Source organism: Trichechus manatus, unplaced genomic scaffold, assembly GCF_000243295.1.
Source record: "Trichechus manatus latirostris isolate Lorelei unplaced genomic scaffold, TriManLat1.0 scaffold00040, whole genome shotgun sequence".
Classification (NCBI taxonomy): domain Eukaryota; kingdom Metazoa; phylum Chordata; class Mammalia; order Sirenia; family Trichechidae; genus Trichechus; species Trichechus manatus.
In genome coordinates, this window is record NW_004443976.1 from 19,722,273 (window position 1) to 19,749,291 (window position 27,019).

Here is a 27,019-nt window from a genome sequence, read left to right on the forward strand (position 1 = left end):
TGTTAGAGTTTGTTTTATGTATTTTGGAGCCCTGTCATTGGGTGCATAAGTATTTATTATAGTTATGTCCTCCTGGTGTATTGACCCTTTAATCATTATACAGTGTCATTCCTTATCCTTTGTGGTGGATTTTGCTTTAAAGTCTGTTTTGTCAGAGATTAACATTGCCACTCCTGCTCTTTTTTGAGTGTTGTTTGCTTGATATGTTTTTTTCCATCCTTTGTTTTCATTTGTGTCTTTAAGTCTAGGGTGTGTTTCTTGTAGGCAGCATATAGATGGATCCTGTTTTTTTATCCAGTCTGCCACACTGTGTCTCTTCATTGGTGCATTTAGTCCATTTACATTCAGTGTTAATTATTGATAGGTAGTGAGTTTAGTGCTGTCATTTTGATGTCTTTTTTTGTGTGTTGTTCACAGTTTCTTTGTTCCATTTAATTTTCAGTGCTGAGTCGTTTTTCTTTGTGTATTTTTTTCGTCTTTTTCATTGTTGTTGATTTTGTGTTTGCTGAGTCTTATATTTTTCTAGGTTTTTATTTTGACTTGTAGGATTGTTAGTTTCCTTTGTGGTTACTTTAATTTTTACCTCTATTTTTCTAAGTTTATACCAGTCTTTTTTTTTTTTTTCTTTATATCGCCTTGACTTCCTTTCCATATGAAAAAATCTATGTCTGCATTTTTTAAGTCCCTCTTTTTTGTTTTAATGTTGTCATCTTTTACATATTGACATCTGTTTCCCTGTTTTCAGTGTTTTAGCTTTGATTTCCTTTTGTGACTTCCCTATCTGGGTTGATATCTGGTTGCTCTGTCCTATGTTCTAGTCTTAGGTTGTTATCTGATGTTACTGATTTTCTAACTGGAGGACTCCCTTTAGTATTTCTGGTATTTTTGGTTTGTTTTTTGCAAATTCCCTAAACTTCTGTTTATCTGGAAATGCCCTAATTTCACCATCATATTTGAGAGACGGTTTTGCTGGATACATAATCCTTGGCTGGCAGTTTTTTCCTTCAAGGCTTTATACATGTCATCCCATTGCCTTCTTGCCTGCATGGTCTCTGCTGAGTAGTCCAAGCTTATTCTTATTGACTCTCCTTTGTAGATGACTTTTCCTTTATTCCTAGCTGCTCTTAAAATTCTCTCTTTATCTTTGGTTTTGGCAAGTTTGATTATAATATGTCTTGGTGACTTTTCTCTTGGGATCTACCTTACGTGGGGTTCGATGAGCATCTTGGATAGATATCTTGTCATCTTTCATGATATCAGGGAAGTTTTCTGCCAGCAACTCTACAACAATTCTCTCTGTATTTTCTGTTATCCCCCCTGTTCTGGTACTCCAGTCACTCATAGGTTATTCCTCTTGATAGAGTCCCACATAATTCTCAGGGTTTCTTCATTTTTTTTTAATCCTTTTATCTGATTTTTCTGCAAATAAGTTGGTGTCAAGTGCTTTATTTCAATCTCACTAATTCTGACTTCCATTGCCTCAATTCTGCTCCTGTGACTTTCTGTCGAGGTGTCTAATTCTGAAATGTTATTGTTAATCTTCTGGATTTCTGATTGCTGTCTCTCTATGGACTCTTGCAGCCTGTTGAATTTGTCATTATGCTCTTCTCTAATCTTTTTAATTTCCTCTATTGCGTGTTCTCCGTTTTGCTTAATTTCCTTCCTGATTTCTTGAAAGTTCTGTATATTAATCTTTTGTATTCTGCCTCTGGTAATTTCAAGAAATTTTCCTCCTCTGGAAAATTTATAGATTCTTTATTTTGGGAGCGTGCTGAAGCCATCATGGATTCCCTCTTTATGTGATTTGATATTGACTGTTGCATCTGAGCCATCAGTAAGTTATTACATTTATTTATTTTATGTTTGCTTACTGTGTCCTAGCTTCTTGTTTTGTTTTGATATGCCCAGATAAGCTGCTCATATGAGCTAGTTTGATTATTGGCACCTTTGAATCTCTAATGTCCTGTCAACAGGTGGTTAGATCTGTTACTAGGTATGTGAGCCTAGGAGTCCGCCCACTCCTGCTGTATGGATTCAGCTCAGGTGCCCAGGTAGATAGCCACCAAGTGTGTGGTGTAGGCTGTCACTTACAGTCCTAGACAGGCATGGGTGATTGGTGTAGGCACAGGCATCTGGCTGCAGCAGGGGGACACCCTCTGAGCAAGGCAGGGGGCTGATGGCCACCCCCAAGTGTCCAGGAGGAAGGTATGTCCCTGTTCCCTAGAGCACGTAGGCGTGTGAGTTTTGCAGCTGGACTATGAGCACTGAATGCTGTTGGCTGTAACGGCTGGGGGGGCACCTCTTATTCATGGGCCCCTCTCACAGGTGGTGAGGTTGCATGGGTGGAGCTACCAGTCCTGAGGCCCCTGATGTGGGTAGGTGAAGACCCTGCTTAATGGGCAGAGCAGTGTCAAATAAGAACCTGCCACTTCACAGCTGAAACAGTTGAAGTTAGACTTCTGGTATATAGCCTGTTGTACTGTAGTAATGAGGGCCTACGCTGTTGAGATGGGCCCGCACAAGTCTGTGCATGCGGAAAGGCACTCAAAGTCCATGGATCCCTTATGCCTGTGCCTAGGCAAAGGAGCTGTGCCTACCGTGGGTTCCTGGCTTAGGGGAACCGGCAGTTTATTTTTTCCCATCTGTTAATTTGTTCACTCTCCAAGGCAGGAAGAATGGCTCTGGGCATGTGATGGATCCTACTTCTGTCCCAGGGGACTCTGCGATTGCTGAAGCTGGTCCGGGACCCAGTGCAGAGCAGGGAGCGGGGAGATAAATGGGAGAGAGGTTTTTCCCTAAGGGGGTGTTTTTGATTCGCGCAGTAAGCCGTACGCAAGTACTTATCTTTCGTGGAGGGTTGCTTCTCACTGGTTCTGGGTGGCCGTGTAGAGTCTCTGGCACTGGGTCTCTGCCAGTGCGGAAAACGTGGCTCCCAAGCATGGCTGTTTGCCTCCCTCACCACTCACCGTCGAGCTGATCAGGCCTGAAGGGCTCAGGCTTTCACCGGGTCAGGTTTGGCAACTCCTTGCTGCTTTCGAACCGTCTCTCTCTCTCACTGCGACTCAGTCCGGTTCCTCAGCTCTGCTTTTGATGTTCAGGGCTTCCAGATTGCCATATATAATCGAATCACTTTTTTTTCCGGGTCTTTCTTGTAAGACGGTCCACTGGAAGCATCTGACTACGCCACCATCTTGGCCCCACCTCCAAGGCGTGTCTCTTTATACCTCTATTTCTGTCTTTCTATAAAATGAGAATAATATGAATATATCCTTGGATTATTTGAAGCTCATTTTGGGGGTATAACATCATTAGAAAATATATTATGGTCTCACAACCCCCCAAAAAATGGTACCTTGCTACTAAAACTTAATTCCTCTTCTAATAATATTTTTAACAGGCATTGTCATCCAAGTTCCAACTGAAAAGTTAGTAACTTTTCTGTGAGTAGAGACCCGCTTCACAATCAAAGGAAAACCTAGATGCATAAAGGGAAGGAAGTCTATTTATGTCATTATTTGTCACTTGGAAAACAACAGAGCAGCAACCTAGATCTTGTTAGTTATCACTAGTGGGTGGTTTCTCGGCTAAGGAAGTTTAATTTACAGGGCAGATACTACGTAGTAAATATTAACATTTCAATAATTGCATTGTTCAGAGTGTTTATTTGAGAACTCACAAGTTGACTGATACCAGATCCTGGCATCAACCTTCTAATTTTTGGAGAAAAATTTGATTTCCTGTGAAATTTCTGGCTTGGATTTAGCCACTAATTTCTTGTTTCCCAAGCTTGGAGAAAATGACACAGTAAAGAATAACACTTCCCCCTCACCACTGCTCACCTCTCTTCCTCCTCTTTTCCAGATATTCCGAGTGGTGTGCATCTGTTTGGGGAATCCACCAGAGACATTCACCTGGGAGTATCGAGACAAAGATAAAAATTATCAGAAGATTGGCCCCATCACGCCCTTGGAGTTTTATAGGGAGCATGTCAAGCCAGTCTTCGATATGGAGAATAAGGTTGGAGAGTGGCACTGGCAGCTGCTTGCTGATAACTTTCAAATGCTTGTTGGCTACAGGAAGGGCTAGAAGACTCCTGGGTTAACTCGCATGACCATAAGACTAAACACTAAACAAACTTTTTTCCTCTTTCTCTTGAGGTATTTTATGTACCTAGTAAAGTTGGCCATATCAGGACCTCCCACTTTTCCCCAGTGCTCCTCTTCAGAGACTTTTCTAACTCTAGACCAGCAGTCAGTTCACTTCCCAAGTGCTTCCCTGATTTGGGCCTAGAATCATTCTCAGTTGCAAAGACAATAAAAGCATATTGAGTGTTTCTTATCATGTGTTCAGAATACCTCTGTACTGTGAGCCCCTTTGGGGACTCCCTCAGAGAAGGGAGTAGTGTCCCATCCTAGTTTTGCCTGCTTCCTTTAGGCTTTCCCCACTGCCTGGCAAGATGACCAAGCCTCCTTCCTTTGTTGGCTTCTTGACTGTCTTCTATGCAATTGACTTTTGTTTTATGATTGAAATCCCAGCTCCATTGAGGTAATGCTGGTTGTTGAGCCTGTCTTACAGCTTGAGAGCATGGGTTTTATAGTGATGAGATCTCCATCTTGCCTTAGTGCATGCAGTTTTTGAGAATTAGTTTTAGGAGCATTTCTTGCCAGTAGGAGAAACAGGTAGATGTAGCTCCCAGATGTGTCCCAGCCAAGAAGAATAAGCCCATTTGCCCTTGTGCTAATTAGAACATTCAAGGACCTCTCTCACGTGTATTGTACCGCCTTTGGTTTCTTTGTTGGGTAACAGTGTGGTTGTAGTGCTTTATTCTTAAGGCAGAGGTGATGAGCCTGATGTCTTGCTTGACATTCCTGGTTTTATGTTCTAATCAGCATATTCTTGATCTCAATAGGTTTGTTTAGTGAATGACCCTCGACCCCAGCACAAGTACAACAAACTTTACACAGTAGACTACTTAAGCAATATGGTAGGAGGGAGAAAGACGCTATATAACAACCAGCCCATTGACTTCTTGAAAAAAATGGTTGCTGCCTCCATCAAAGATGGAGAGGTCGGTATTGTTTTTGTGTCTGTCCCATTGAGGTTAAAACCTCTTCTTTTACTTGTTTGGCATATAAGAAGATAGAATTTATGTTGACATTCTTTCTTCCTCTCTCCTCTATTTCTAGGCTGTGTGGTTTGGCTGTGATATTGGAAAACACTTCAATGACAAGCTGGGCCTCAGTGACATGAATGTGTGAGTACAAGAAATTTAAAATAGGAAGTCATTTGTGGGTTGTTGCTGTTGGAGTACACGCTTGGTATGAAATGACTGCTGAGGTTCATCCAAAGATTAAGGTTGGCCTAAGGATGGGTCTCTTTCTTTCCATCTTGTAGAGTTTGAGGTTCATAGTAGAAACTCCACCTACCTAAATGCTCTAGCTGGAGAAGATCGTATTTCCTATCTGAGTTGAAATCTTTGTATGTCCCTAAAAAGCCATCCTACATGAAAAAGACACCCACAAAAAATAATTGATCCCTGTGTAAATCTGCTCAGTGCATTTGGGAGTATAATGAAAGGTTTCCAGAGCTCTTGTTTGCTATTTGATCCTCCTTAAATTGCTTATCTTACTTTGATGCCTTATATATTTTAAGTCTTTATGATAATTGGGGCTGTTTTGTGTGCTCACTTTAAAGTAGTTTTCTTAATCTTTTATGGCACTAAAAATACATTTGCAATCTAAATCATATAAGATTCCTTGACTGTTAAAATATACCATTTTAGGGTTACTTATAAGTAATTGTTACTTGTAGGAAACCAGACAAAACTGTTGCCATCGAGTCGATTCCCACTTACAGCAACCCTATAGGTCAGACTAGAACTGCCCCATAGAATTTCCAAGGAGCGGCTGGTGGATTCGAACTGCTGACCTTTTGGTCAGCAGCCTGAGCTCTTAACCACTGTGCCACCAGGACTCCTACTTGTAGGAAGTTGAGTAAATATCTTGAAGGTTAATAACAGGAGAAGAAATCTACTAAAAGAATTAATGAGGTTTTTTTTTGTTTGTTTGTTTTTTGACTTTGAGCATGTTCTCCAATATTTTTGGCAATATTTGCTTAAATTTCACTGTCACCAATGGTCTAAATGAATTCAGAAACTGGATCGTTCTACCAGCTGTGAAGGGACCTTTCTGAAAGAAGTTAACTTCAAAAGCAGTTTTCATTATTTGTTAAAGTTCTCTTTTTTAAGGTTTTCTGGCCAAAATGACAATGCAAACTCATCAGCTTTTTAATATGTGGAATTTGTGGTTAATCGTTTTATATTTTCCAGAATACTCTTGTAACGTATAGAGAATGGAATCCTGTTGAGAGAATAAATTTTGCATATGCGGTATTCTCTCTGAAGAGTTAGAGTTGGAGCCCATATTTATTTGGAGCTGTTGAACTCCTTCAGTTTCTTTGGTGTTCATTTTATAGCAGAAGCCAGTTTTCTGCCATGATTATACTCCCTTTATTTAGTACCATTGTTCTTTTTACAGCTATGACCATGAATTAGTGTTCGGTGTCTCCTTGAAGAACATGAACAAAGCCGAGAGGTTGACCTTTGGTGAGTCACTGATGACCCATGCCATGACCTTCACTGCCGTCTCAGAAAAGGTATGACCCTCAGTATGCCCATTGCAGTGTTTGCACAGATGGATCCACATTCTTCTGCAGATATTATCCAGCAGAACTTCATTCATGGCGTATGTGGTTTCTGTTAAAAGTCAGCTTCCGAGCCAGACATTGTAGCTGCGTCGCTTGGGGGTTGGCCGCATGCTCAGAGGTAACAAAAATAGGAACTTTCCACGAGGAGCAGAATTTGTGTCAGCGGGGAGTAAGGAAGAAACTGCTTTTTTGTAACTTTGGAAGTTCTTGGTGTGAAGAGAGTCGGCCAGGGAACTTGGGAAAAAATAACTTTTATTTTTTAGGGAGTTAAAACGTGCCCTGAAAAGTGTCAACAGTGTTCGTATCTTGATGACCTATATTCAGACTTACCTTCCTTTCGTTTGTCATTCAGACTCTTCTGCAGTAAAACGTCAGTAACAGTAATTTGTGGACTTTATGTTCGTTTCTGGATTTAGGAACTTAGAATATCCTGTGAAATACTCTGAATAGTAATGTCACAATTTCTAGGACACTGTTAGAAACAGCAACTGGAATTTTGCCTTTCTCAAATAAGCCTCCCACTTCCAGTCTTTAGAATGGATATTTTACCCCTTGTGCTCAGGAATCATAGGGAAGAGAAGACTTTGAACTACTTCCATTCTTCTTTTTTTTTAATTTTATTTTGTTGTTGTTGAGAATGTACACAGTAAAACATACACCAATTCAGCAGTTTCTACATGTACCATTTAGTGACATTGATTATATTCTTTGAGTTGTGCAACTATTCTCACCCTCCTTTTCTGAGTTGTTTCTCCCCCACTAACATAAACTCACTGCCCGGTAAGGTTCCTATCTAATCTTTTGAGTTGCTGTTGTCGTTTTGATCTCATACAGGTAGTCCTTTAAAGACATAATGCTCAAGGCAGACATTTTTTTACTAGTTACGCTAAAATATTGTTTGGTTTTAAGAAGACTTCAGGGGATATTTTCGGTTTCAGATTATCTCAGGGCAGTAGTTTCATGGGTTCATCCAACCTTCATGGCGCCAGAAAGTCTGGAGTCTGAGAATTTGAAATTCTGTTCTACATTTTCTTCCTTTTGATTAGAATTCTTCTATAGAATCTTTGATCGAAATGTTCAGTAATGGTAGCCAGGCACCATCCAGTTCTTCTGGTCTCATGGCAAAGGAGGCATGAACTCCTTTCATTCTTTATTACCGTAAGCAAAAATGTTCTCTTTTCTAGTCTAATTACTAGAAAGAAAAATCACAGAATAGTTGCCTTGTATAAATTATTTTAGAAAATAGTTTGATAAGAGAATTGTTTTGCTATCCTATCTACTAGATTTGTGATCATTAAAACATTTAGAAATAGCTTATTATTATGCCAGATTTTTCTAGATAGCCTACCTACAAGTCCTGGTTAGTTTTTTGTACTCCTAGGCAAAATTGTGAGTGGGGTGAGGTTTTTCTTTTTAGTACTTCTTTCTGTACCTCTTTTTCCTATCTTTTCCAGCTACCTCACTTGAAGGTGCCCCTTTGACCCACAGTATCCAGGAACTCATGCTCTCTCTCCATTCAGTGGTCAGTCTTAAGGAAGACTTCGTTACATGTATACAGATTACAGGGCTAGGGGTTTCAGTGGTAGTTAAAGAGGTATTTGCAGTTTGAGATTAAACGCAGTGGTATAAAAAGTACCCTGAACTAATTAGGCAGTCCCATGCTGATATTCCTGATCCTCATGTAATTTTCATAAATAAATGTAAAGGTTGAGGTTGTAAAAGCCAGCAAACTCTTTTCCTTGTCTTTCCATTCCTTTACATTTGCATCCTATAATTAGCAATACTCCAACACCAAGAAACAGGTCGTTCAGGGTTACTCAGAAGAGTAAAGATGTGGAGTACAGTTGGTGTTACTTGTGTAGATCAGGGAAAGCCATTTGAGGATAGCAAAAGGTGATTTAAAAGTTTTGTCACCTAAATTTAACAAAATTCTTGCATTTGCATTATTAACAAAACATAAAATTAAGTGATGAGATATTATTTTAAATAGGGCTGCCTTTTGACATGAAGCAAAACATTAGAAGTAACTTTTCATGGTAAAATACTAAGTTGTTTATGTTTATCTGTCTGGGCATGCTGTATTATAAAATTCAGTGAATTTATAACTAAACCAAAGCTTCTTAAATTAAAGTTAAACTTTTTAACTATTTAGAGGGCTATTAAAAAACAAAAAATACCTGTTTTAATTTGCAAGAGAAGTTCTGCTTTTTATCATTTCCATCGCTGTTCTAGAGTATTCCTATTTTTCAGACATATAAATCATACATACTGCATGTCATTTTCTCTGGAACTTCTGTTCTTTGAGTGGCGTGGTTTATTAACACGCCATATTCCTCAGGGAAATGGAGCTACCTTACATGTTAATAGTATAAAGCAGAATTTATACAGTCATAACTGGAATTTTGTTTTGAGATTTTTCTCGTTTCCACTTTGAGTTTTTGACCACTACATCTAGTTTGAACTGCAGTTAAGTAATAACGCAAAGATGAATGCATACTAGTAGTTGTATTTCTAGAATATTCTTTCCTGTCGCTGGTTTCTTATAATCCCTCTGAGGGAGGTCCAAGTATTATCATCCCAAATTTGTAGATGACACAGAGAACAATTTGATCTAGGTCATGTAGGAATTCATTGACAAAGAATAGGAAGACTTTTAGACTTACGGCAAGTAAATGACTATAGATGATACAGATTCTACGAGTGATATTTAAAAGGAGAGTAAAGATAGACTACAGTAGGGGAATAGGAACCCTCAGCAGACATTTCATATGCTAGCCTCAGAATGTATAGTTCAGTGACATGGTTTTGAATGTTCCTGCGGCTAAAATGAAGGAGTAGTACAAGTAAGGGCGTTTAAGACTTGTGGGTGATAGATTGTTGGCTCTTACGGAGACTGAAACATTACTGAGGTCCAAGAAAACTGCCGAGAGTATTCAAGTCAGCAAAGCCAAAGGGAACCAGATCCCACGTAGATGAGACTTGTCATGCAGTTACATGCAAGTGGGAGCTGATGGGTGAAATCATTAGGAGATAATACAGGGGCCCACTGTCTTCTCGTGCTACAAGGATTGAGTTGTTTTGACATCAGCAAATGCCCTGGGTAAACATGAAGTCTTTTCCCAAGTGGAGACTTTCTCTTGGCCCTCTCTGTATCAGTAAAGGCTGTAAATGAAGGCTACCATAATGAGATCACTGTTCTTTAAGAAGATGAAAATCGAGCGTATTTTATTAATGAGGATGGAAGAGAAAGAACAGGAGACCTGCCTAGGTTTTGTTTTATGAAAATAATCTCTTTGGTTTTGCTTTGCTATTCAATCTCTGTTGTATTAAATTCCATCTTTTTGTAACTGAATCAGTAAAAGAACACATTTGGAGAATACCATTACTTAGTTTCCCTAATTAGAAAATCAGACAGCATGATGAGAATGTGGTTTTAAAAAAAAATAAACTCCGACCAGGTCTTAGAATCATTCCTAAAATAAATACAGTGGATGCCTTTACAAACAATGCTGATTAATTAAAAACAAGAGTTCCTGTCTTCAAATGGTGTTCACTGTTTTTATTAATGTAGTACTTTACTTTCCTTAGTCAAATAGCATTTTTAAACATGCTTATTTTCTGTACAGAACAGAATGAAATGTAAACAAGAAGATAGTATTTATTGCTTTGTTAACTGTATTGCATTTTTACCCCAAGAGATTCAAACTCCACTTCTATTGGAGTATCCCTTTAGTGATGGTAGGAAATATATGTCCCTGGTCACGTATATCATGGCTGTGTAGAGCAGGCTGTTTCCTCTGAGCGGCTTCAGAAGAGCTAAAATGACATGACACCTGAACAGGGAGAGAGCCTAGTATCAGACTATACACTATTGCCCGTTCTTTTGCAGGAGGATCAGGATGGAGTATTCTTGAAATGGAGAGTGGAGAACTCATGGGGTGAAGACCACGGCGACAAAGGTGAGCTTAATTGGGTAATACTAACTCAGGCTGACTGGGGTCTGCTCTACTCTGCCTCTTAAGAGATTTCGATGGAAGGCTGCTCTAGTGTGGAGGATGTTTGAGTAATAGTCCCATTGGCTAGACTATTGTAGAGAAAAGTCCAAGGATCTGGTTTGCTCTCAGAATCCCTATGACCGACATTGCATGCCTGAACTCCCAGGTTGACTCTGAAACCAATTTGCTGGCCTGAATCTGGTCTCTTAGCTTCACTCCAGTCCATGCCGATCCTGCTAATTCTCTTTGTACCGGAACTGCCTTGGCCGATGAGAAGTTGGGGTACACTTTGGTGGGACATTTGCTATATATATGGCATTTGGTATATTTTCATATACTGTACCAACTGTCTATAGAAAGTCAAAAGCTTTCTGAGTGGTAGAATGGATTTGGCAAAAAAAAACTTACTTTAGATATTTATTAAAGACTCCCTAGAAGTTGGGAAGTCTAAAGAGGAAAAGAATGCCTTGGATATCATTTAGAACCATTTTATGCTTATGAAGTCGTAAATTATAGTAATTAGGCTAAAAAATATGTAACAGGCAATATATGAGTTGTAGAAAAGTAAAATATATATATAGGTAAACAAAAAGAAACCAAGAACTGGTTGCCATCGAGTCGATTCAGACTTATAGCAACCCTGTAGGAGAGAGTAGAACTGCTCCATAGAGTTTCCAGGTAAATTTTTACAGAAGCCGACAGCCACATCTTTCTCTCGTGGAGCGACTAGGAGGTTCGAACTGCTGGCCTTTCTGTTAGCAGCCGAGCACTTAACTACTGTGCCACCAGGGCTCCTAAACAAAAAGAAGAAAATAAAAATCTCTCATAATCCAACCACCCAGATATCACCACTGGCTCACATTTTAGAGTATATTCTTCCAAATTTTTGAGACCAGACTTTTAAAGATTGCTTTCAATAATAGGGGAAAACCTTTTAAAGGAACTTTTATCCTTTAATTTTTAGGATTTCACAACAGAAATTGCAACCATCATGGAGTGTGTGTGCACATGAGCACGTGTATGAGTATGAGCTATATGGTGGTGGCATTTTGTGGGCATTTAATCAGCCAGCTCCTTCCCAGCGCCCATATTCCTTACTTCTAACCAGTGGATTCTGGCTGGGAAAAACACATTAACCACTGCTTCCTAGACCAGTTAGAAGACTCGGAGGAAGTAGGTAGGAGAGCCAGAGAAATGAAGATACTCAGGCACTTGGAACCAAGCTTCAGCATACATCTCACTGAAGCAGGAATCAACCAGCCATTTTGTTAAAAAGAGAGAAGTAAAACAGAAAGAAAATAAAAAGAAACTATAGAGATCGCCACAATAGATCTCTTTGCCCATTGCCTCCCTCTATGTTTAGAATAGTGATTTTCCAACTGTGTTCTTCAGAGCCCTAGGGATTCCAAGGGTAGAAGGTACAGGAGGATGTGTGGAGGTTTGGAAGTGAACAGATGGGACTTTAGTCACTGATACTTGAAAACTGTCCTAGAAGAGCCTATTTACCTGAGTTTTGAACTTGACAGGACTTGAGGATGGTAATTGAGCAGCACAGGCCAGTATATGATGGCCAAAATCTGAAGACCATTTAATCTTTCGTTCCAAGTCTTTTCGTCTCCCCATGAAATTGACTGTTGTTGGATTTTGGCGAACTGTCCCTGGGATCTGCTGTGAAACTCAGCCGCTCAATTTTTATATATAAACAAATACAAGTGCATTTTCAGTGCATTTCTGTTCATCATCAGGTAGTTGCATACCCCTTTCTGTGATTTCTATAATTGTTCTGTGATTACAGGAATGTTTGTTAAATTAACTATTATGAATTAAAGTACAACATAATTTTTAATTGGTAATTTTTTATAAGATGAATTTTGTTTTAAGACAAGTACACGTTAGGGTCAGATAGAGAGGGGTTTAAGTCTCAGCAAAGCTAGCAGAAAGATTTTAAGAAACTCTTCACTCCCATTTCAGTTATATCTGTTAATAGGTGGTAGTTAAGAATGGGATGCAAGGGAATACCTTGTCTTAAAGTTGGAAGGATTTGATTATTTGTAATGTATTTAAAAATGTAAGATACTGGGTTGAACTTTTTCCATTAGTTCAGGTGAACCTCTGAGCTTCTGTTTCGTTTCTGGTCTAATCTGGTCCCTGTAATTGGGCTTGTTATCACATAGGTTAGTGTCTAGGAAAAAGACCAAAACTATGGTTTGTGTAGACAAGCCTGCATTTGTTGGCTAGCTTTTTTGATATTTGTTCCATCTGTAACAGTCACTAAATTAGTAGATAGTGGTGATGTCCACTTAAGAGGACAAACGTTTGTAAAGTCAGGAAAACGCTGTTTTATGTGGTGTGCCTTCTTTTCTTACTCTGAACCTGAATACCTACGCATAAAGAGGATTCAGGGCCACTTTGCTTTTTTTTATTTTCTTTCAGCTGTACCTCTTTATTCCTACTCAGTAAGCGTTTTACTTCTGCTGCCTTACTCATTCCATTATTGTTTTAAGAGAACTGGGGTCTTGATCCCTGTGATCTGCTTGTAATCCTTCCTAGTGAAACCTGCAGCTATCTAGTTAAGATTAAACTAACGTTTTTGTTGTTGTTAAATTAACTGAAATGCCAGAGATTATCCAAAGCAGAGCATTTCAGTAGAGAGCCAAAAGATAAGAAATTGAACTGGAGTGGGGGTAGGAAGTATTTCATTAAAAGCCAAAGTAAATTATTCTGGTGTATTTCTTGGTAATGTTCTTTCTGACTTAATAGGAAGGAAGGAAAGAAAACATCTAATTTAATTGGCACACTTGGCCTGACCTTAGGAGAGTGTGTAGTGTGTTATTATGTTGGGGATGTGTGTTTACCTTAGCAGTGCCCTCCTGTCTGCCATCCCCATGGGCATGTCTGAGGCAGGACCTCTGTGTTCTCTTGGAGACATGACAGCTGTAAATAGCCTTGCTGGGATTTTGTTTCTGTAGATAACATTGTTAACAATTTGTTACTATTCTCTTTGGGATTGAAGGCTTTTGAAAAAGCATTGTTGATAGTAGAAGATAGAGATAAACAGAGCAGAGACACCTTGGCAGGCTGCCCTTGCCCACTGCCCACTCCAGGCTTTGGTCTCCCCCATTGGTCATGTTCATGGCCCTTCCTGCTCAGAGACTGTTAAGTAACTCAAATAACCTTGACTGTTCCACAAAATGGACAAAGGTTCCTCCTGACCAGGGAGACATACAAGGAGAAATTAGTTCTTGCCTTGCTATACCAGTTGGGTTACTTGGTGTTTGTGAATTCTGGTATTCATAGTTAACTGGACTGAAAATTAGATGTGTATCTAACATGTATACTGTCATGGCTTCTTATCTCACCAGCTTCTTGAAATACTTGACTGTGTATTTTGTATTCCGTTTGTGAATCATATCAGAAATGGATTTTATCATTGGATGAGGGAACACACCTCATTCTTAGTCAAAAATTTGTCTGAGAAGGGCACCATCTTTAAGCCAGAGTGATCTATAGGTCACTTGGTTAATAAATGATAGAGCCAGAACTATAACTCACACAGCGTAGCACTAGAACATCTTCTCCTAACCACTCAACTGTGCTTCCTCGCATTTACTCTGTTCTAGTAGCATCTAGTCCACTCATGGAAACAAGTCAGTTCATGGTCATTAGTGACCAGAAACTAGTGGCTGAAGGGACATAAAACTGTATGAAGGATCTGAAAACATTATCTGAAGACATTCCTGATATCAGGAAAAGGGCCCTTAAAGTACCATTTATGGCTGGGAACATGAATAAGGAGAGGAGGATGGGGATTCTTGTGTGGGTATGTGTCTAAAGTCAGCACATTGTGAATTGAGTGAGTAAAAAACTATACAACCAAATTTCCCAGCATTTCCCTGAATCATTTTGTCCATGCTGTTTTATAACAAGGTTTTTCTCTTTTTATTGTACAACATATAGAAAGGAAACAGGGTAGTATTAAGGAACCCCCATGTATCAGTCACCAAGCTTCAACAGTTGCCGATTCTCTGCCATTCATGTAATAAGGTATTTTTAATGGTGAAGTAAGTTCTTGGATGGTTTCCTTAACAGACCAGTCTTGTTACAGAGCTTTACTTCTTTGTGGTTGGTCATGAGATTTTATTCCAGTTCTAAAGCCTGATACAGCAGAGCTCTCAACTTGGAGTTACCCTAACAGACTTCTTAGTGATTGTTTAGTCTAATTCCTCAGTATGCCATCTGACACAAATTTTAAGTGAGGGTAGGGGGAATATTATTTTCTAATTCTGCAATGTTCACTGAAGGAAACTTCTCGTCTTTTTAAAAATTCCGTGTCTCCTAGTTTTCAGTTTGGACCAAGATTAGTTTTTCATTCTTCAAATTGCTTTTGTGCCTTTCAGATACATGAAAATTTACAACTGTGTTTAACCCTTGTTTTTCATCTTACAATGAACCTCTCTGTTCCTGATTTTATTTTAGTAAAGTTTCCAGACTTCCTCATAAAAAGGAGCCTCGTGAGGATTTCCATTAGAGACTTTGGCGTATTAGAGAGTAATCTGGAAAGAAACTTACAAGGCCCATTCGGATTATATCTGGACTTTTGCTGCTTCCTGAAAACCAACATTGTGGCGTTTAATTTCCTTACCAGCCAAACTCCCACATGTGGTTTTAGAGACAGTATGTCCAAAGCTAATCTCAGAACTCACCATATCCTTCACATAATGTTATCTTGTAGAACCAGGTGAGTTGTGGAGAGAAAGTCAGTACTTTCTTGATTATAGATCTGGAGAGTAATTTAACCCTTGTGGTTTCACATTTCTCTGTCAGTAACATGGATAATCATTCTGTTCCCTTATGAAGTCCTATGGTTTGTCTATATATAGCCATCAAATGAAAGCATTTTTCAGACTGTTTACTGTTATATAAATCTAAAAGAGTTAAATGGATATTCCATATTTCTGCCAGAGGTACTTAGGATGTGTAGTTATATAGTGCCTTGCTTACTAAGTATTCAGAGTTTGTTAATGTATTTATTTCTCTTCACGACATCAAGGGAGAATAACTCCGGATGTGAAAATGGGTGATTACAGTATGCCTATGCTTCTTTGTATAAAGAAACTGAAAATCATTGAGAGGCTTTGAATTATTCAGTATTACAAAGTGTCAGAGATAGAATTGGTTGGACTTCAGGTGTCTCTATTTGATACCGTAGCTTCCCTAAAAATGATAATCACTTATAAAATACTACCAAATATTTGTAGATCTGTTTGAGATTCAATTCTGAATTTCTAGCCAAATAATATGAAAGACATTATTGAGCTGAAACTTGTTGAAACGAGAAGATTACCAGAGGCTTTTTATTTTCCGGAAAGGGGACAAGATACACATTTGTTATGTCACTGCAGAGGGTTTTCATATCTCTCCGGGCTTGGAAAAAGTGTTGACGGTGCTACCATCAAATCTGGATATCTGAGTCCTTTCAGATAGAGTTTTCATCACCCATCTTCACTAATAAAGGAGTCTGCTTGACTCGGGCTAAAAAATAGTACATGTGAGTGGGACAGAGGGAGCATGTGCTCCAGGTAGACCAGTGGTTCCTTATCAAAGTGCGTGCCTAGGAAAGGTCTACCATTGTTGGGGGACAAAGTATGGGACACAGGTTCCTCCTTACCTGCAACTAGGCATAAGCTTCAGGGAGAAGTCCTTTCACGTTTAATATAGAGTTCTGTGTATGTATTTGCTTTCTCCTGTAGAAAGGGTCTATTACTTTTTACCAGATTGTCTCCCAGGTGTCTATGATGCAAAAAAGACTAAGAATCGTTGGTTTGAAAAAGATAGAGGTCAGGCACAGAATCTGAAACCAGACTGCCTGGGTACACATCCTGGTTATATCCCACTTACTGGCTGTGTAACATTGATCATGGTATTTTACCTTTCTGAGTTTCAGTTCCTCATCTGTAAAATGGAGATAATTGTACTTATAGGGTTATTGTGATAATAGTGCCTGGCACATAAGTGCTCAAGAAATATTAGCTCTCATTATTACTGTTGTTATCTGTAGACTAATGAGGGAGGAGAATAAGAACATAGGCTGTCTAACCTTTCCTTTCAAGAGAAGGGCCGTCTAACATGCCCCCACGTTCCAGCTTCGGATCTCTTAAGAATTCAGGGCCCTAGTGTGACGATTGCGCTCCATCACCAGCTTATTGGGCCTTAATGTGGGCCAAATGTCGTGAGGGAAAGCACTGGCGGTGAATAAACCTGTGGCTGAGGAAAAACCCATTAGCAATAGCATCAACTCACATTTGTTGATGGGATGCAGGGAACCGTGCACAGGCCATCGTGGAGTGAATGTCTCTGATCTTAGAGGAATTTATACTTACCTGGGACACAGAAGAGGGATTTGAAGAGGGCTGTGATGTGACGGAAGTGGCATTCATGGTGTGCTGCTCAGACTGTCAGTTACAGGATAAGTAGACTGAGAAAAGCAGGAGAAGGGGTGATGTCTCCAAGAAGGCAAGTGACAGAGAAATGGGAGGAACCAGAGGAGGCCCCCACTCAGTGGGGAGACAGTAAAGAAGACATTGAAGCTGAGGTTAATGAAATGAGTGAGGGGCTAGAGAGAGAGCCACAGAAGCCACGGGACTAGACAAAATTAGGGAGAACATGGTAGTGAGTAGTGGTACAGCAGAGCAGTCAGAAATGTGTCAAGGAAAAAGGCTTTGGGGTTGGACTTTGAGGCAGTTTTTGGAAACTTTGGTGGGGGTCTGGGCGTGGAAGCCTGACTGCTGTGTCATATCAGCAACATTTCAGTACTGAGTTCTTTCAAATGCTAGGTAAAGTGGGATGGGCAGGAGTAGGGGGGATTGAGGCTGGGACAATTGAGCCTGTAACTCTTGCTCCATATGATGTTTATAGTCTCTTGTAAGAACAAATACGTAAGACCTAAACCCACGAGTAAGTGCAAAATAAAATAAGGGGTAAACTGCAAGGGAAATGGTGAGTGACTGGAACTGTGAGAACTCCTTAAGGATTCTTCAGTGGTGTTTTAGGAAGGATGTTAGGTCTGTGGCTTTTTTGGAGGGAGGGAACATGACGGGGAGGTCAGCCAGGGAAGCTGTAGCTGAGAAGGGTAGCCCTTGGCTTGTGGGGCGTGCTTTGGGCAGGTCAGAGGAGTGAGGCCAAGAAATAATGGAGCCTGACATCTATGGAGCGTTTGAGGAATGATCAAAACACAGACCTTGCCTGAAACACATAGAAGTAGTTTTGGGGTCAGAGAGAAGTCACTGAGTTGCGGTGGGAAAACAGACCTTTGGATGACATCTGAATCTGTGCTTCCCTCTACTGATCTAACATCAGAGATCCTGGCAGAAGCATGTGTGCACTCAGGCTTGCCTGGATAGTGCTCACTGGTCTAGGAAGAGGGGGATCTGACTTGTGTGTTGCCATCTCTCCTTAGCCCAGAACTGAACAGGCTTCTGGGCTCCTGAGTAGAGGGCACTTCCTTAGGAAGTATACACTTCTGCTGATTATACTTTGTTGTGGTTTGATGGTTTAAAAAATACAACCCACAAACCAAAACAACCCTCTTTGCCTACTACATTTTCCATTCTGCATTTGCCCTGGCCTATACCAGGGAAACTACCTTCTCTAGCCCTTGTTTCTGAAAGAGGCCACAAGTAAGACGCAGCTATATAGTATCTCTTCTTTCATCAGCAAAAGGTCCACGAGCATGAATGTGTCCTCACCACATAGCCAGATTTTTGTGTTTATTCTTGCGGAAGAAGATCTTCTCAGATCACTGTCCAAATGTCAGTCTTACAAGTGGATGTTTTGGTTCTCTTCCTCTTTTTCTGTAACATCCATTCCATCCTGTTCCCCATCCGTCTAAATATACTTAGAACACATAACAACATATTTTTGCTTGCTTTTGAAGGTACAAAATACATTATAAATGGACCCTGTAAAAACTGTGCACGATGGTTGATGGTGGGATATGTGAGTAGATGAGCTGGCTGCAAACATTTAGGAACCCAAGCTAGACTAAATGCTGTATCTTTTGCCTTAGTCCTAACTCCTGGTCAGTCTCTGCCTGAGTGCCCTACGGGAGGAGGCTGAGCCCTGTGGAAAGACTCCAAATGTGAAGTTAAGACCTGGGTTTGAGTGCTGGGTTTATACTTATCAGCTCTGTGACTTTAACAAATTATACTAACCGTATCTGCCTTACAGGGTGTTGTGAGGATTAAAATAAAAACAAGGGTAGTGTATGTGAAATTGCATTGTGAAGTGTAAGCTCCCGGTAGCTTTTACATGAATTTTTTGTTTTGCTTTATTTTCTAAAGTATAATTCTTTCAATAGATAATAAAATTACACTGCTGCAAAATCAGAATAACAAAATTTAAAAAAGCCATATAGAGAGTAATCGTGTTTCTATCTGTGTCACCTGTCCGCCCTGTTCTGCGCCATCCTCACAGTCATTGCTATGTTTGAGCCCATTGTTGCAGCCACTGTGTCAGTCCATCTTGTTAAGGGCTTCCTCTTTATTACTTTACTAAGCTTGATGTCCTTCTCCAGGGATTGGTCCCTCCTGATAACATGTCTTAAAGTAAGTGAGGCAGAGTTTTGCCATCTTTGCTTCTAAGGAGCACTCTGGCTGTACTTTTTCCAAGACAGATTTGTTCATTCTTCTGGCAGTCCATGGTATATTTAATATTCTTCACCAACACCGTAATTCAAATGCGTCAATTCTTCTTCGATCTTTTTTATTCATTGTCCAGCATTCGCATGCATATGAGGTGATTGGAAATACCATGGCTTGGGTCAGGTGCACCTTAGTCCTCAAAGTGACATCTTTGCTTTTTAACACTTTTAGGAGATCTTTTGTAGCATATTTGCCCAGTGCAATGCATCTTCTGATTTCTTGACTGCTGCTTCCATGGTCGTTGATTGTGGATCCAAGTAAAATGAAATCTTTGACAACTTCAGTCTTTTCTCCATTTATCATGATGTTGCTTATTGGTCCAGTTGTGAGGATTTTTTTTTTCCTTATGTTGAGTGTAATCCATACTGAAGGCTATAGTCTTTGATCTTCATCAGTAAGTGCTTCAAGTCGTCTTCACTTTCAGCAAGCAGGATTGTGTCATCTGTAAAAGCAGGTTGTTAATGAGTTCTCCAATCCTGACGCTGCGGTCTTCTTTATGTAGTCCAGCTTCTCGGATTGTTTGCTCAGCATACAGATTGAATAAGCTTGATGAAAAGGTACAACCCTGCTTTAAAAATCAGAAAAAGTAAATGTCAGCGTGTATGGAATTTTGTAACAAAAGGGCGTGTGTGAGGTCTCATTTTTATTAAATGTGCAGAGTCTACACGCAGAAGCTTTCTATCAGTGCACATACGTAAGATCTTAGCAAGGTTTATCCCGGGGTGGCAGGGTTGTAGGCAGTGTTTCAGTTTGAAGTTGTTTTCTTCTTTGTTCCCTTTTTCTTTTCTGTGTTTCCAAAATTTTCTATAATAAGCGTGAATTATTTGGACAAACTTTAAGGAGTCAGAAAGCAATATAACTTTTCAGAAGCTTTTGGGCAAAAAAATCATCTGCCCCATGACATAGAATTATCATTTCTGTTCATTTTTCATGTACACCTGTATTTCTAACAGAGGGTGTATACCATCTTTGTATACTTTATTTTTTTACTTAAAAATTTTTTCCATGTTGCTACATCGTCTTCATAATTTCATTAGTGCTCTGTTAGGTGGTTTCTCACTATGTATTAGAAAGTTTGAAATGTGAGAGAAGTGCCAGTGAGGTTTTTTCCTCCTTTCTGGGAACTGTTCTTCAACCTTGTGTTATCGCCGTCGGGTGAGAGGTTGGCATTGACCTAATGAGGCCTCGGCAGTCTGGCTTCCTTAGGGCCATGCTGCCAGATGAATCAGCGGATTTATTACACCTTGATTTTGTCACACCTTTTTAAAAATAGCAAAAGAATAATTAACCACAAATAGCTTGTCAGCGAGGTGGAATAGTCAAAGCTGTTCTGTTTCTGAGTGAATTTGCCCTGGACAGTATAGAATTATTTCCACAAACGTTTTTCTGTTTACAGACTCTAATTACTGTCCTTTCTCTTACAAAACACAGAAACATTACCAGCTTGTGTAAGGGGTAGTTCACTTATTTTATTTCTTTCTCTTTGCGTGTGAACAAGACATTAAAGTTTAACCAAATTTAATTTCACCTTAGTTCCTAAAGCTGACTTTCTTTATCCATTTATCTGTTTATTTCCCAAAGTCCAACCTTTGGGTCCTTGAACAGTTTCTAGTTTTGTTTTCCTCTTTCCTCGGGCAGTGCCTATTCCTGACGGCCAGAGTGCTGAAGAGCCAAGAGCTGCAACTTTCCTCCCATCAGAACGGCCACCTTAATCCTGCCCGCGTGGGTGCTTTGCTGCTTCCTCACACAGCACTCCCTCAGTCTCAGACACACTGATCCCAATCTTCTCAGTCAAACTCCAGGACACATAGTGTCAACAGTTACCGCAGCCACAAGTCCATTATCTACTCAGAGTGCAATTACTTGGCTGCCACCTAGACTGTGAGGTTTTTGTGGGCCCCAGAGAACTCATATCCTGAAGGGAGAGACTAATCAAAGCAGGTCCTCTTGGCAGGGACTTCGAAAGGGTGGATTACAATTGATAGGAGTTTTAATTTGTGAAGACTTAATCAGATCTTTTGCTTTTGAATGAGATAGTGTAGATGTACTTATTGTCCATTTTCTCTGGGCACATTTTGAAGATTCATTTGATTGTGTGATGATAGTATTATTATAAGGACACAGAAATTTATTACATAAATGTGCCTCTATCCTTCACCTGCCTCACTGCCCAGAGCTACTCTGAAGATTTATTCAGCCTGCATTATGGTAAGGGGAAGGATGACTAATGTCTCAAATAGTATAGTGTTTAGTAGTCTGGTCTCCTGTTGGCTAACAGCTCCTTTTTGGGAAGGCAGACACTGAGTTTCTCAAGAAGTACTTAAGCAAGAAGTGGTACCAGTTGGCCCTGGAGCTGCCAAAGCTTTGATTGCTAAAACCTAGTGGCACTAGTGTAAGGTGATGGTAAGGACCATGTTCTGACTGGCCAGCACAAGCAAAGCCAGGGACGGAAAGGCAGAGACCAGAGACGGCGCAGGCAGATTGTCTCTGCTGTCCTTCCCCGTGTCTCCTATTGAGAAAAGGAGCACTGGATCGGGGGCCAGTAAGCAGGGGAGAAAGGTACATTCTCTTATCCAGCTTGGTTTGTGTATTTTCCCAGGGTATTTTCTTCTGAGGGTAAACATGCTGTATCACATCAGGATGAGATGTCTGACTTCTCTTAGAGGTGGAAAGCAGAATTGGGCGTGGACGACTCACCAAAGCAATTATGTTTTCAGGTTAAATAATGTCCTCTGTCACATCATCGTAGCTTACAAAATTAGACTACCACCATGTTTTCTTTTAATCATTTAAATAAACAGTCCTACCTTTAGACCAGCAGTTCTCAAAGTGTGGTCTGAGGACCCCTGCAGACCCCAGGACCCTCATAGGGCGTCCACAGGGTCTTCCCTTTTCTAGTAATATGTCTGTGCGAGGCTGGGTTTTCTTTAGCTACTTTATCCAAAGCAACATATTGCAATAGATTGAACATCGAAGCACATACAAATATTCAGTTGTCTTCTATGAAGCCAGACATTTAACTAAATTTTTTTGTTTGTTTTGGAACACAGTTATTTTTTTCCTAAAAATTTATTATTCATATTACTATTATTGTTACTAAATATTTCCAAGTTTCTGTTTCAGTTTTCAATATGGTAAATGTCAATAGATATAACCCACACAAACAACTTTTTGGGGCCCTGCCTGGTGGCACAGTGGTTAACGTGCTCAGCTGCTAACCAGAAGGTCAGTGGTTCGAACCCACCAGCCGCTCCATGGTAGCAAGATGTGGCAGTCTGCTTCTGTAAAGATTACAGCCTTGGAAACCCTATGGAGCAGTTCTGCTCTATCCTGTAGGGTCACTATGAGTCAGAATTTACTTGACAGCAGTGGGTTTTTTGTTTTCTATAATTGTTAAGAGTGTTACTTTTTGGGTCCTCAGTAATTTTAAGAGTGTAAAGGAGTTCTGAGGCAAACAGGTTTGGGAACCACTGCTCTAGAGGACTCCCCTGGGAGAAAAAGCTACATCTCCCTTTCTCTTGGTCCTGTGTAGGAAGAGATTGTATAACATAGACCTGGATTCACACAAACACTTTCAGAGAAAAATGGCTGTGGAACTTTCTGGCCTGTGGCTTAAAGAATAATAATACCTATATCCAGGAATTCTTGGAAGAATTAAATGCAATAAAAATCTATAAATTACCTAATATATAGCAGGTGCCAGATAATGGTAGGTACACATTTTTGTGCTCTGTACAGTCTCCCTGGCCCATAGACACACCATAATCCCTCACTTAATCTTGCTTTTGGTATTAGCAGTGGCTTTGGTAAAGCACTTCTGTTTCAGTTTGTTAGAAGTATTTTTCTGAAGGAGAATTTGTGTTGTTCTAGTGGAGCCTAAGCTATAGGTTAATCTTCCAAATGGAAGGAGGTAGGTTCCTAGGATGAGTACCTGCTGACACCACACTTTTTCTCTCAGCTGAGCTCTCAACCTGGGGTGTTTAGACTAATACAGTTGTGCCTCTGTGCAGCCGCGCCCACTGGAGAGGTCCACAAATCCTAGGGCCTTCCTGAGATAGGCAGGTCAAGCAGCTATTTCACTCTGTGAGTTTTGCTTGATGCTCATTATGGATTTCTTCCTAAGACAGCAAGGATTATGTGATCATGTCACTTCACACAATATCATCTGCACATAACTGGGTATCCGGGAATGATGAACTGTCCCCATCCAGATGCCCCTAGAAGCTTAGCTGGTTGTTTTAGGAATTTATGGTAGGGAGGAAGGGAAGAGAGCAGCCATGATGCTTGAGAGGGTAGGTAGGGCAAGAATGGAGCTGGTGTGCTTGCCCTTCTGACGCTAGAGATTGATCCCTTGGGTGTGGCTTGAACAAACAAGAAGCATTTTCCACCTACCTTCTAGTGTACAGGTCATCCACTCACCCTCAGTGAGGTAGCCCGGGCAGTGGAACAGCACAGGATCTGTTATCAGGCTTAGGTCCAAAGCCCAGATCTGAACCTCACCCCTACACGAGGGCATATACCACTTAGTTACTCTGGGACTCCGTTCTCTAATGGGTAAGAATACAGCCATGTCTGTTCTGTCTGCCTCACAGAATTGCTAATAAAACTTAGATTAAGTGAGATTACAGATGGGAATGCTGAAAAACATGTACAATACTAGTTTTGTAGAAGGCTTCTTTGTAGTACAAACAGCGTTTCTGCTCTTTGCCCCTTGCCCTCTGGACTCATGAGGCCTGTGTTCTTTTCTCCAGGTTACCTGTGCATGACAGATGAGTGGTTCTCTGAGTATGTCTACGAGGTGGTGGTGGACAAGAAGCATGTCCCTGAAGAGGTGCTAGCTGTCTTCGAGCAGGAACCCATTGTCCTGCCAGCCTGGGATCCCATGGGGGCTTTGGCTGAGTGATAATGCCTCTACTTCTTTCCTCCTCCCATGGGACCTGAAGTAGCTACAAAGGACAGATCCAGCGACTGAAGCCAAAGTTACACAGGTGACTGTGTGTTCTTACAGGACACAGTCAGACTCTTGGTTTTCCAGTCTCCTCCAGGAACCTCTGGTGAAGTGTGCTTTATGCTGAAACAAAACATTCTTAAAAAAAAAAAAAAAAATGGGGAAGATCAGATCATACCATCTACTCTCCTCATCTCCAACAGCTCAGGATCTCTTAGCATTTTAATCATATGTAATTGTTTGTCATAACTCTGTCAAAAACGTTTGGTTAAGTGTCTGTGTTTTAATAAGACAGGGTGAGCAACTGAGGTGTATGGGAGAAAACAGACCTGCTGCTCCTTGTTCCCGGAGTGGGAAAGGGGTATTATCCTTCAGTTTGAGCTCTGAAAAGGGAGTGCTGCCTGACAGCATCACTGTCCTTCCTATATGGCAGTCACTGAATTGAATTGTTTCCGAGGCAATCTTATGTGCCTCTAGTAGCTTGATGGTAACGGGTTTGTTTGTTTGTTTAAGCCCTAGAGTGGGAGGTTGATCAAGTCTGATGTGATTCCTTCCCATTGTCCTGACCTGTGGGGGAGCATAGCTCTGCTTGAGTCAGGTTTAAGTAGAGGATTAGAGAAAGTTGAGAGAACAACCAAAAACCTTATCATGATCTGAATTATAAACGTTAGGGGGAGCTCTAGCCAAATGGTTTAACTTCTGCCTCTGGAGTAGGGGGTTGGGTGGGCAGGAAAAGGTGATACCCATTCTTTCTGACAACTAGATGGTGCTGAGAAGCTTTTGAATAAAACAGTTTGCTAAATGAGAATAAGATGACTTATTTGATCCCCTGGGAAGTGTTTTCTTAGCTACAAAAGAAGACAACTAGGTGCTGACTCAGGTTCTTCACAGTGAAAAAACAGCAAGATGGCTCAGGTCTTCTCTCCTTTAGCTTCTCTGTAGGGTATGTGATCCTGTCCAGCCTGCACGGACCTCACTGGCTCTGCAGTGGACTTCCAAGCACCATATTTAAGAGGGCTTGTGCCCTTGCCACTAAATGTTCTTCCACCCATTGTTGTAACTTCAGATCCAGGGTGCGCCTACAGGATGGGAAGTGAGGCTCTGTTGAGTCCAGCCTTAGAATGGGCTGGAGAACATGTATTTTATAGAGACTGAACCTCCCTTTCACTGAAAGCCATTCTGGCTCTCCAAGAACCTACTCAGTCTTGTCCAGGGATATTGCCTTAATCACAGCACTTTCCAAGATAACATTAGATAAAGGCACAAACTTCAATCAAATTGTTTATAATATTCTAGTAATTCTGTTTCAAGCAGGATAAAGTCATCCATTTCTAGACACATGGTGAAACCTCAGAATGGATCTTAAAAGGATCCAGGAAGAAGACAGATTACCTCCAAATTAAAGACAATTAGATTGACAGCTAACTTCTCACCAGCAGCTTTAAGCCAGGAGACAGTGAGATATGTCTTCAGAGTGCTATGAGAAATTAACTGCAAGCCTAGAATTCTATACTCAAAGAAACTGTCTTATAGGAAAAAGAGTAAAATAAAGACATTTTCAATCAAACACTGTATTTGCCCCCAGCAGAAGGAAGTGATACAGTATGGAATGTTTCATGAGATACAAGAAAGAGCTAGAGCAAAGGAAATGATAAATATTTGGATCATCTAAATAAAAAGTGAATATAGAAGAGCCTTACAGGGTTTAAAATACATGAAAAGAGCAGATTAGTAGGGAAGTAATTGGAATTAACATATTCTAAGATCTTTGTGTCACTGAAGAGGAAGATAAGTATATTGATTAACTTTGGTAGCTGTGAATGGCCAGCTGTTCCAGAGTATGCCATTCACAGTTCTGCCATTCACACGAACTGTGATGCGAATGGCCTCCCTGGAGTTGTGCAACACAGAGGCCCTGGAAGAGGTTTTTTTAAAAAAAGCATTACTAGAGACAGTCACACATAATGATATGTTTGTTTAATTCTCCAGAAAAATACAAAGATTCTAAATTAGTAGGCACCTAGTAACATAGCCTTAAAATATATAAAGCAAAAATTGACAACTATATTGAAAAGTAAGTAATCCAGCGTAATGGGAGATTTTAATATAACTTCTCAATCACTGATAGATCAAGCAGCCAAAAATCAGTAGACCATATAAAATATTTAGGAGTCCCTGGGTGGCACAAATGGTTAAGTGCTGGACTGCTGGCCAGAAGGTTAGTGGTTTGCCTAATATAAAGCCATGATAGTCAACACAGCCTGGTACTGGTACAACGACAGACACACAGACCAATGGAACAGAATCAAGAACCCAGATGTAAGACCATCCACTTATGGACAGCCGATCTATGACAAAGGGCCAAAGTCCATTAAATGGGAAAAAGACAGTCTCTTTTAAGAAATGGTGCTGGCAAAACTGCATGTCCCTTTTTAAAATAAAAAAAATGAAACAGGACCCATACCTGACACCAAAACAGATCAAAGATGTAAATATAAAACCTAAGACTATAAAGATCATGGAAGAAAAAAGAGAGACAACACTAGGGGCCTGAATATTTGGCATAGATAGAATACCAAACATAACTAAAAATGCACACACAGCGGAAGATTAATTAGATAAATGGGACCTCCTAAAAATTAAACACTTACCAAAGACTTTTCCAAAAGAGT

General features: G+C 40.3%; 1 protein-coding gene across 2 annotated transcripts in view; it reads left to right on the forward strand.

Moving 5' to 3' along the window:
• The window catches only part of BLMH (bleomycin hydrolase), a 40,850-nt gene extending 15,891 nt beyond the window's left edge, over positions 1 to 24,959 (forward strand). The window contains exons 7-12 of one of the 2 annotated variants that reach the window (XM_004376177.2): positions 3,862 to 4,017; positions 4,910 to 5,068; positions 5,187 to 5,254; positions 6,537 to 6,654; positions 10,595 to 10,664; positions 24,151 to 24,505. In XM_004376177.2, the coding sequence (XP_004376234.1) occupies positions 3,862 to 4,017; positions 4,910 to 5,068; positions 5,187 to 5,254; positions 6,537 to 6,654; positions 10,595 to 10,664; positions 24,151 to 24,302 (723 nt within the window). In that variant the 3' untranslated portion in view covers positions 24,303 to 24,505. Of the gene's footprint in view, positions 1 to 3,861; positions 4,018 to 4,909; positions 5,069 to 5,186; positions 5,255 to 6,536; positions 6,655 to 10,594; positions 10,665 to 24,150 lie in introns of both variants that reach the window. The other variant, XM_023731181.1, reaches the window with a different exon arrangement.
• The last annotated feature ends 2,060 nt before the right edge of the window (positions 24,960 to 27,019 follow it).